An 11,785-nucleotide genomic window follows, 5' to 3' on the forward strand; every position below is an offset into this window, starting at 1 on the left:
TCTTATTTTCAAGCCAATGCTAGAAGGGGAGGGGGATAGTCTTTAAAAAATCTGAGAATTAGCAAGCATTTCATATCTTAAATAGGCCTTTAAAAGCCAAATTCAGTCTACTATAACTCAAAATTCCTTTATTTTTGCACTTTGCAATACATGATTTAATGGAAAATATTCATTACCGAATTATTCCCTATTACATGCTTACTTGCAACAACGTTTTTACATCAGCAAGCATTAGACATTCACAGAAACTATATTCAAAATCAGAAAAAAAATTATGTATTTTGTGTTTAAAATAAAAAGGATATTCTTCTGAATCTTCTTTGAATATAATTTCTTTCCCCAACTCTGTGACTGTATTGTTACTATTATCAAGCTAACTCCACATTCAAACATGGTTAAGTTTGAACATGTTAGTAAACAAAGGAGTTAAAAGATTTTCTAAGTTCTTTCAAATCCACAGGGAGAAAGAAGAGAGTGCTACATACACTAAAATGGGACTGCTACTGCCCATCTCAAATTCCTGTAAAGGTTAGATGAGAAAAAAGGTGAAATATCTAGCTAGCCATGTAAATGTTAGGCTCCCTATCCTTAAGGGAAATACTAAAATGAAAACCAATTTATCATTTTATTCCACTGTGCTCTATTGTGACTACCATAGTGTAGTAACACCTTTTTTCTATCCACTACATGAGAGATCCTATTCAGAATTTCGTGGGAGGAAGAGGTGCTGGGAGTGAGGGAGGATACATATCAGGAACCCCCTAGACAAACAGGAGAGACAATCAAAAAGGTGTGGGCTAGGAGCACCTGGCTGGCTCAGTGGGAAGAGCGTGCAACTCTTGATCTCCAGGTCATGAGTTCCAGGCTCACCGCGGATGCAGACATTACTAAAAAAAAATAAACTTTAAAAAAAACGGGGGGGGGGGGGGTAAAAAAAAAAAAAAAAAAAAAGAAAAGGAGGGGGGGGGGGGGGGGGTGATAAAATCAAATAACTGCAATGGAAATGAGAGAGGATTTTTTTTTTATAGAGTTTTAAAAAAGTTTAACACTCTATAGTGCTGTATGTAGCACACAAAAAGGCTACACAGAGCTGTTTTCTTTCCTGCACAGTTGTGCAACTATTAACAATTAAGTTGGAACATATAGTACCGTTAAATACGTTTTCTTCTAGAATTTAAGTGCTATAAAGTATTGCTGGGAGAACCAAATTTTCTAATTATCAGCTATAAATTCCTAAATAAAAATGAAAAAAAGATTCTCAAATCTATTGCACTATGTATCAAGAAGTGGTTAAAAAAGTGTTTGCTTTCATATAACTGTGTCACTACTATGTACTCTAATATGGAGAGTCCAACTCAAATGAATGTTATCGAACTTTTAGCCCTTTGCTAAGCTTCCCAAATGCTAATTCTTAAAGAGAAAGAAAAAATAAAAGAAACAAAATTGTGAAACAGCTTTTGAAAGTATTGTCCTGCTGGGATTATCACAGCAGTATGTCTGGTATTTTAAGAGGTGAATATTTAAGATTTTGTTAATCATACTATCGAATAGACTATTAGCACTTCACACCAAAAGTTCATAAAATTTATGCGATTTTAGTTAATATCACATTAAAAATTTTCTTCCAAGGCATACAGATAAGATTAATTCTGGTTGTGTAGACAGGTACTTGTTATGTTTAATGTTTGCACTAGGGTCTACTTAAATCGGAGTTTTAAAAAAATTAACATACTTTATCGAAACCTATCTCTTTTCAGACTAGTAAATTCAATTAGATAGTGAAAACTGGACACCTGCTTGTTTTCTAGTGTTAGATTTTACGTGTGAATGAGCCCATGGGAAATGCTTCCCCAGCATCTTCCCCTCTCGAAGCATAGACCTCTCTCCCTAACCATTTGTCTTTTTTGTCCTGATGATGAGAGAAGGGGGAAGTAAGGTATGATAAATCGCAGAAAACCTTGCCTCCGGATCAGCCATTCTCTTAGCGTAAGTCCCTAGTTGGCACGTTCCCTAGCCAACACTGTCTCAAATATAAACAGTACGTAAAACGTGACCACAGAAATCCCCCCTGCAGGTTCCCTTCCTGTACTACCCCCACCGGTCCCTGCCTCATTAAGGACCAAGGGGAGGTCTGGGCAGTGCTGTCCCGCGAGCAGTTAAAATCCCGCAGGCCCAGGAAAGACGTGGGCGGGCCAGGCCTCGGCGGAACTGACCCCGAGAGACCTGCCAGGAGCCTCCGGGGGAGGGCCCTAAGGGGCCTTCCCTCCAAACCCTCAGCCACTCAATAGGGCGCTGGAGACACCGGAACCTCCCTCCGCCCCGGGGCGGCCCTCCCCCAGCCCTCCCCTCGGACTCGGAGGAGGGGCGCGGGGCAGAGAAACACCCCTCCCCCTCCCCCCCTCGACACAGCTAGGCCGCCACTCGCCCCACCCTGGGAAACCCTGCAGGCCCGCACCCACCCTGCTCCCGCGGGCCTAGTCCCGGTGGGAGGTGTGGGCAGGAGGGGAGGCTAGACTGCAATACCAACCTCGCTATTGAAGGTTTTCACAGCCTCCATGTTGTCGGTGCGGAGGCCCCGAGCCCGGCGGCGGAAGAGGCGGCGGCCACTGCGCTGGGTGGGGAGAGCGAGACGGGGGCGGCGGCGCGGCCGCGAGGAGGGCCGCCGGCGGGAGACCCGGCTGCTGAGACCCCGGGACGGGAGTGGAAGGGCAAGCACTGGCAGGGAAGGACTCCCTCAGGGGCAGCGAGGCCCCGGCATGGCCGCTAGGGCGGGCGGAGCGCCGGTCTGGGGAACACAGGCGCTGCCGGGGCGGGTCGGCAGCGGGCGGGGGAGGGGCTGGGCCGCGGCGCCTTCTCTTCTCCGCCCCGCTCGGTCTCGGTCCTCCGCCCTCTAGCCCCGTCCCCTACACTCTCCACCCCCTCCTTCTTCTTCCTTCGTCAGACTCCTGTTTCACCTCCCCGCCGCTCGGGCCGCAGGAACCAGCAGCGCACAGCGAAGACGGAGGAGGAAGCGCTGGCAGCAGCGGCTGCGGCATCCAATATGGCGGACGCGAGTCGGGCCGCGCAGCTCGGAGATCCGCGGCGCCGGCCAGCGCGCCCCCTGGTGACTGGACCGCGCGGGCCCGAGCGGCCGCGCGGAAACCATCGAGCGAGCGCGGGCCAGAGCGTCGCCTCTCGGAGGTCCCGCTCCGCTCGGCCCGGGGCCGCCCGCGCCTTGCCCCCTCCCCGCGCCTTGCAGACACGGGAGCGAGCGCTGCGGCCGCGCGGAGCGCGTCGGCCCGCCCTTGGAGGCCCCTGCAAAGCGTTACTCCGAGGAATGCCTAAGTGTCCCCGGAACGCGACAAGTTTGGGAAATAATGTCCACGTTTCCGTTGTTTCCGAGTAGATTGGTCCTCTTACGTGAGCTGTTGGGTTCAGTTGTTTTTCAGAACTTTACTGGACAGTGGCCTAAAGGTTAACAGCCAAAAGAAAAGTTCCTAATCATTCATTTATTTAGTAACGATGTGTCCATGCATTTTAATAGCGTCGGGAGGAAATGTGAGAAACAAAAGCTTCGGATCCGGGTGGGGGCAGGGGGACGAGGGAAGCACGCACACAGCCAGCAAGCAGCTCAGAGCAGGAAATGCACGCTGCATAAAATCCAGGGGGACTGGTGCACAGACAATGAGTGCATTTGTCTGTGCCGCGGGAAGCGGGTCCCAGGCGCACAAGATTTGGATAGGTGAAAGGGAACTCATGTTTAATGGAAGATGAATTATTCTAAAGGAATTTTGCTCTAGGCCGTTTGGAGTTAAGACGGTGAATTCGAAGGTATTCGAAGATGAAGAAAGAGAAGCTGCTAGCAAAATGCCTTCTCCCACTTGGTGCAAATGTAAAGTAACCAATACCAAATTAAAAGCGAACATTAATTGAAATGAAAAGTTAGGGTGTACCACTGAACCCCAAACGCCGCTGTCCTCTTGCTGAAAGCCCTTTTTTTCAGCGGTCACCTCCCAAGTTCATTCAACGAGAAGGGAGGAAAATGGCAGAATTTTATGCTGGGGGACTGTTGGACCCAAGGTACTTTGGTATAAGATCTGAGCCCAAAGCCTATGAAACTGAGAAAGGCAGGCCCTTCCTGACTTTTTAGGGTCCAGGTCTACTTCATTAAAACAACTTTAATATAGGGGCTGACTACTTAAAAGGTAAAAAGGATAACTTCTTTATCACTAAGAGCTTATATTTTCACCTTCAGAATCTCAAATGTGGTCACAAAAGTTCTCCATCACCATTGGCCTCCAATCCTCATAGGCCTAGCCGTTTTGATCTCTGGTCAACAATTGCTGTAGCCTTCTAACGGTTCTCCTGCTTGTCTTCCTAGGATTCATTCTCCAGACTAGCCAGAGGGACTTTTTGTTGTTGTTGTTAAGACACAAGTCAGATGAGGTCTGACTTATATCCCTTTAGGATTTTCTCATTGCTCTTCAGATATTGTCAATAACCTCTTTCTAGGGCCTGAAGTTCCCTGCCTACCACAATCCATTCTACTCTGCTTTACTCTCTTCATTCTGGTCACACTGGCCTCCTTTCTGTTCCTTGGCAACACAAAGCATTTTCCCACCTAGAACACTTGTATGTGCCCCTTCCCTCTGGGATGCTGATGCTTGTGCTCTTTTGATAGCTGACTCTTCATCCTGTCTTCCTCCTGCAAGAGGTCTCTTCCAGTCAGTCCATCTAAAGGAGCATGCCATGACTTGCATAAGTACCCCACTCAGTACGATTCATGCCAGATTCTAAAGCTCAACATTCACTGCTTTGGCCTGTCAGGGATTATTTATTCAGTCATTCATTAATGAATGTTGACCGAATTACTTAGGCCTGAGAGAGTGAAATGCAATACAAGCTAAAAAATAAAATCAGTTGTTAATATGTTACATGACTTGATTTTATAAAGCTTCCACACCCAGAAAGATAGCAGTCGGCATACTTTGATCAAGGGAAGGAAAAGAGAGGGAAGAAAAAAAAAAAAAGAGGACAGCCTAAGCACTCAAGATGAGAAGGAAGTAAAGCAAGAGGAAAAGTAGAGAACGATCAGAGGGGCTACAGGAAGTCTGGAGGCCCAGTGCAATGACTAAGTACAAAGTTTATGAACAACCACACATACCACAATGTGAAAATGTCAATACCCATATCTATAGTATATGTATGTATGTGTATTAGTTAGGATTCCAATTCCCAATATACCAACCAATTCAAGCTAGCTTAAGCATACAAAAATTCATTATTATTATTAGGATGTGGGTAGTTTTTGTCCTGATTCCAAAGTCAGGAATGCCAATGGCCTAAGGAACCAGAATATAGAAAGCCTAAAAGGCAGCCTACTTACCTGTTTTAGTTTTCTTTCTGTTGCTTTATCCAACTCTGTTTTGCTAGTGAGATATGACTTGTGCTCCTGGTTTTATAATCCTAGATACCTAGAAGACTTGACTGAAAACTTCTCCAAATTCCTAAGGGAAGGAGAAGGAATTTGAGGGACCCTGTTTGGATTAGGTGACAATCACCAAAAAAACTGAAGATCACTAATTCATATTTTGAGGAAGAATTATATGGGAAATAGCACACAGAAGTATTCCTGTTCCTGGAAGAGATATGCCCAATTATAAATTATGAAACTCATATTTTAGAGTTTATGACATTCTCTTCTGAATGTGGTTATCATTGGCCTGTCCCCTAGGACTAAATCATTTCTGGAAATAACTCATAAGCTCTAATTCAGCCACAGGCAAAAGGTCAGAGTCAAAAACAGAGTCTGGAGCAGCACTCACTATAGAACTTCTGGGATCATGGGAATGTTCTATATCTGTGCCACTCAATTCAGTAGCACAGGCTCTGTGTGGTTATTATGTTCTCAAAATATGACTAGAACAATGGAGGGAATGAATTTTTATTTTTATTTCACTTTATTTGACTCAAGTTTGAATATGTGCTAGTGACGACCCAATCAGAAAGCAGAGGGCTAGCTAGAGAGGACCTACTCCCATGGATAGGGCACTTCCTAGATATGGGGAAGTAGTTGTAAGGTGATACCCAAAATCAACTTGATTATTAGCTATCGAAAGTAATGATATATGCATATGAGTTTTTTTAAACTGGGGCAAAAACCTGGAGCATTGTCTAACCCAAAACTAATTCCCATCCAATGGAAAAAAAAAGAAAACTTGAGAATCCTTAGGAAACATTCTGGAATGGTTTAGGAAATTAGGGTATAGAGACAAATGGAATATTATACAGCCAGTAAAAAATGATTAGACTATGGGAAATGGTATAGTGGTTCCTCAAAAACTAAACACAGAATTAACCATATGATCCAGCAATTCTACTTCTGGGTGTATGTCCAAAAGAACTGAAAGAAAGGACTTGAACAGATACTTGTACACCCATATTCATAGCAGCACTATTCACAATAACCACAAAAGGTGGCAATAGCCCAAGTATCCATTGATTGATGAATGGATAAACAAAATGTGGTGTATTCACATATAATGGAATTTTACTCAACTTTAAAATGGAAGGAAATTCTGACACGTACCACATTCATGAACCTTGAAGACATTATGCTAAGTGAAATAAAACAGACACAAAAAGACAAATATTATATGATTCCATTACATAAGATACCTAGAATAGTCAGATTCATGGAGACAGAGAGTAGATGGCGGCTGCTGGGGGGGCAGGAATGGGGAGTTAGTGTTTAATGAGTATAGGGTTCATTTGGGGAAGATGAAAATGTCCTGGAGATGGATGGTGATGATAGTTTCACAACAATGTGAATGTTCTTAATGCCACAGAAATGTATACTTAAAAATAGTTAAAATGGTAAATTTTATGTCAGTTAAATTTAACCACAATAATTTCTTTTAATGGTTAGAATAAGACTAGAAATAATGGGAAATGCATTTGATAGACTATTAGGTACACAGGAGTAAGATAAACTGTTAATGTATTTTAGCTCCTAAAGTATATATGCAAAAAGTGAAAAATCGTATTTGAAAAATATAGTGTGCTGGGATTGTGAGGTTGTTGTTTTTTTTTTTAAGATTTTATTTTTAAGTAATCTCTACACCCAACAACCCCAAGATTAGGAGTCACATGCTCTACAGGCTGATCCAGGCAGGCACCCTTGTGAGATTGTTTTTAATAACAATTTTGCCCCTTTTCATTAATTTCAGGATTTTATATCTCATTTTTTTAAGATTTATTTATTTCAAGTCCCTTCTTTCATAATATTATTTATTATGCACATGCACATGTGTGACGGGAGGGGCAGAGGGAGAGGGAGAGAGAATCTCAAGCAGACTCCACACAGAACACGGAGCCCCACGCAGGGTGGATCCCATGACCCCAAGATCATGACCTGAGCCAAAATCAAGAGTCAGACGCCCAACCAACTATGCCACCCAGGCGCCCGTCTCATTTTTTTTAAATAGGCACACTATAATTCACCAAACTTGACACTGAAAACAAGTATTATTCCCTGAGAGAATCATAAGATACTGAAGGTACAAAGTAAACATTTTGCTTTCACCAGCTTAAACTAAGTAGGAATTTTGAATTTGGTAGGTGTGTTCTGTTTTCTGTTAAAGAGTTAGTTCTTTAAATGGCTAAAGGTAAAACAGAAGACATCATCATTAGTAGTAGTACAAATAGTAGTACTGGGAGTCAAAGATCAAGAAAAACTTCTAGATGTCTAGGCTCCATAATGGGAATACTGATTTAAGTTCAACAGTTGCACGCCCGCCCCCCGCCACCCGGCAATGAATAAGCCAGAAGATTCATGTCTTCCCCTTCACAATGAATTTTTCCTTACTTCTAACACACACACTCCTGATCCAAATTATTTGCCCAGCCTACAGACATAACCTTCACTTGTTCCGCTAGACTTTCCAAATGAACACTACTACAAGTTGCCTATGAGAAGGGGCTATTTTGCCTTCCTTAAAGTTTTATGCCACTGCTGTGAAATGAGAGTTTGTGCTGACTACACAAATTTTTGTTCATTTCAGATCATTGAGGAAGTCACTGAGAAGGCTCAGTCAGGTTATGATCAAAGAGGTTATATTGCCCAAAACGCATTTCCTTTTATCTCTAGACTTAGTCTAACTTTCTGCTACAAACACCTGTTATAAGAGGGCCCAATGGTGGCTGGCATCATGGTGGCCATCCAAATGTGGCCTTATGGGGTTAGAATAAACTGTGATCATTGTGTTCCTCTGTTGGCAGATTAGTAAGTTAATATGTCCAGAGTAGATCAGTGCCTCATAGACAAATTATAGATAACCAAATGGGTGCCTAGCTGGCCCAGTTGGAAGAGCATGTGACTCTTGATCTCAGGGTTGTGAGTTCAAGCCCCACAAGGGCATGGAGCCTACTTAAAAAAAAAGAAAAAAAAGATAACCAAGCACACTAGAGTCTGATATACATCCCCAGAATGCAAGTCTGTTAATTTACTATATCACTTTTAAGTGACTGAAATTCCCCTGTCTACTATTCAAGACAAAGTTTTTCATATCAAGATACCTAGGAAACTAATAATCTGAAAGTTGCTTTGAATTATTAAATGGTAAAAAGGAACTTTAGTGAGTAGAACTTTTATATCCTTCCCCACAACATATATCCAAACTTTAGTGTTCCTTTTTCCTAGACTGCGCTGAATAAACACTGCAAACATCTCTCTAGTATCTCTTTTGTTTTTAGGCTGACATCTCTAGGCTGAATTTAATGCCTATAGTAAGACTAGCTGAACCATGATCTTCTGAAGACCTAACTTTATCCATTATATCTTAATTTGTATGGATTTTAATCTACATGTGAAAGTTCTCAAGGTGTTTTTTTTTTTTTTTAACCAGTTTTGAGTGATGCCATGGGATAAATTGTGTCTCCCAAAGTGTATATGTTGAAGTCCAAATGCTAAAGTACTTCAGTATGTGACTGTGTTCGGAGATAGGGTATTTTCCCCTGCCAGCTTTACTGAGGCACGATTGACAAATAAAAGCTGTATATATTTAAGTAATACAATGTGATGTTTAGATATATGTATACATTGTAAAATGATAAACACAATCAAGCTAATTAACATATCCATTAGCTCACATAGTTACCACTTTACTGTGTGTGTGTGTGTGTGTGTGTGTGGTAAGAACTCTTGAGATTTACTCCCTTAGCAAATTTCTTTTTTTTTTTTAAAGTTTGTTTAAGTAATCTCTACACCCAACATGGGACTCGAACTCATAACCCTGAGACTGAGAATTACATGCTCTTCTGACTGAGCCAGCCAGGCACCCCTCTTAGCAAATTGCAAGTATACTTTATATTATCATTGACTGTAGTTATCATGCTGTACTTAGACTTCTAGAACTTATTCATCTTATAACTGAAAGTTTATACCCTTTGATCAATACCCACCCCCTTGCTCCCCGACCTCTGGTAACCACCATTCTCTCTGTACTATGAGTTAACTTTCTTTTATTTATTTATTTTTAAAGTTTGATTTATTTAAGTAATCTCTACACCCCACATGGGGCTTGAGCTCATGACCCCGAGAACAAGAGCTGCACACTCCTCCAACTGAGCCAGCCAGGTGCTCCTGCTATGAGTTCAACTTACTTTTAGATTCCACATGTAAGTGAGATCATGCTGTATTTGTCTTTCTGTGTCTAGCTTATTTCACTTAGTGTAATGTCCTCTAGCTTCATCCATGTTGTTACAAAGGGCAGGATTTCCTTCTTTCTTATGGCTGAATAAAATTTCATTATATATATCTCATCTTTTTCATCCATTTTCTGTCAATACTTAGGTTGTTTCCCTATCTTGACTACAGTGAATAATGCTGTAAAGAACATAGGAGTACAGATATTTTTTTCTAGACAGTGATTTTATTTCCTCTGGACATATACCCAGAGGTAGAATTCCTAGATCATATGGTAGTTCTTTTTAGTTTTTTGAGGAAGCTCCATACTGTCTTCCGTTGTGCCTGCACAAATTTACATTCCCACCAACAGTGCTTCCTTCTTCACATCTTCACCAACACTTCTAATTTTTTGTCTTTTTGGTAGTAGCCAATCTGACCAGTGTGAGGTGATATCTCACTGTGGTTTTGATTTGCATTTCCTGGATGATTAATGATATTGAGCATCTTCTCATGTGCTTGTTGGCCAGCTATATGTCTTCTTTGGAAAAATGTCTATTCAAGTCCTCTGCCCATTTTTAAATTAAATTATTTGTTTTTTATATTAAGTTGTGTAAATTCTTTACATATTTTCAATATTAACCTTTTATCAGATGAATGATTTGCAAATATCTTCTTCCATTTAGTGGGTTGCCTTTTTGTTTTGCTGATGGTTTCCTTTACTGTGCAAAAGCTTTTTAGTTTGATGTAATCCCATTTGTTTATTTTAGCTTTTGTTGCCCTTGCTTGAGGAGACTGGTGCAAAAAAAATATTGCTAAGACCAATGTCTATGTTTTCGTCTAGGAGTTTGACGGTTTCAGGTCTTACATTCAAGTCTTTAAATCCATTTTTAATTTAAATGGAATTTGATCTTAACTGTGGGGTCAGGGAGGGCTTCCTGGAGGCAGGACACATTAGTGCATAGTTTAGGAACTCCAGCCTTATCCCCTTTGCCCTTTAGCCCCTTAAATTCCTTCAGACGGTTGACTCTTTAAAATGATGAATTTCAGTAGAATGGCAGACCAGATTCCCTAAACATTTTTGTTGCGTAACAGCTACTAATGATGGTTAAGATACTTAAATTTTCTTTGGAAGTGCATTGCTGAGATGATATAAAGTAAAGCAGTTGATATAAAGTAAGCAGTCCTCAGAAGCCAAAACAAGTAGAAAAAGGAATGCCAAGAAATAAGATAGCACTGAAATGCCAGTCCCTTATGTTACTAAGCTTTGACTTTGGTGGCTATACAAGATATGCACTCAGGACACCAGATGACCACGTTATGGAGTCTCAGAAGAGAACCTTGAATAACGCCACATGTCAAGGACAACATCATCAGTGAAGTGGTTGAAGACGTAAAGGGGGGAAAAAACACAAATACAAACTTTTCCAAAGATGGGGGTGGAGTGGGGGAGGAGGGAGCAGCAGGGAAATTTGCCTGGATCAACATTGGAGCAGAGGGAAGAGAGGGAAATTTTTCCCTGAGAATTTGCAGCCATATGTCAGACTTCATGCATGTTTGTGGTCCAATTCATAATAGCCGGGTGATGTACAAAACTGCAGGCCAGTTATCTTAAATTGGTTCTAGGGTGACATTCCCCCAGGCAACAGAGAAAGTAACTGCAAATTCTTTCTGGAGGAAAGCAACCTCAACCTAACCAACAAAGAAGTTTGACAAATAAGGTCTGTTGAAAATACAATGATAATTGAACAAATAAACAAAACAGGAAAACAAAGCATCAAGAGTGGGAGCCAACAGAAACAGAGGACACCAGGATCAGACCAACATGATGTTTATATGGTGGAATTGACAGATTTGGAATGCAAACCTTTTTGTAGGTTTCCTAGAATATGAGGGACTAGATTATTCAGACCAGCCCCATTACTGAAAGTCACAACAAATACTGTCCAAAAGAAAAAATAATAATAAAAGAAACTTTAAAGCACTGAAAACAAGGTAAAACCCAAATAAAATAAGAGCCAGAGAGGACCCTGAAATTGCTTTTGCCTTGAGGGCATTTTCCATTCCAGACAAACTTGAACTTTGGGTTTTGACAGCCTCCTGGGGCAAAGGGGACAGAAG

The 11,785-nt window shown here is 41.6% G+C and overlaps 1 protein-coding gene across 5 annotated transcripts in view; it reads right to left on the reverse strand.

Moving 5' to 3' along the window:
* Positions 1 to 3,116, reverse strand: part of SCAF8 (SR-related CTD associated factor 8) — a 215,080-nt gene extending 211,964 nt beyond the window's left edge. For 4 of the 5 annotated variants that reach the window (XR_004299961.1, XM_032407607.1, XM_032407606.1 and 1 more), the window contains exon 1: positions 2,528 to 2,633. Coding sequence is in view for 4 of the 5 variants with exons in the window: in XM_032407607.1 (XP_032263498.1) it covers positions 2,528 to 2,557 (30 nt within the window). In the remaining variant the exon portion in view is untranslated. Of the gene's footprint in view, positions 1 to 2,527; positions 2,634 to 2,954 lie in introns of those variants that run through there. The other variant, XM_032407608.1, reaches the window with a different exon arrangement.
* Between the last annotated feature and the right edge of the window lie 8,669 nt (positions 3,117 to 11,785).

Source organism: Phoca vitulina, unplaced genomic scaffold (genome assembly GCF_004348235.1).
Source record: "Phoca vitulina isolate PV1807 unplaced genomic scaffold, GSC_HSeal_1.0 scaffold9, whole genome shotgun sequence".
Classification (NCBI taxonomy): Eukaryota; Metazoa; Chordata; class Mammalia; order Carnivora; family Phocidae; genus Phoca; species Phoca vitulina.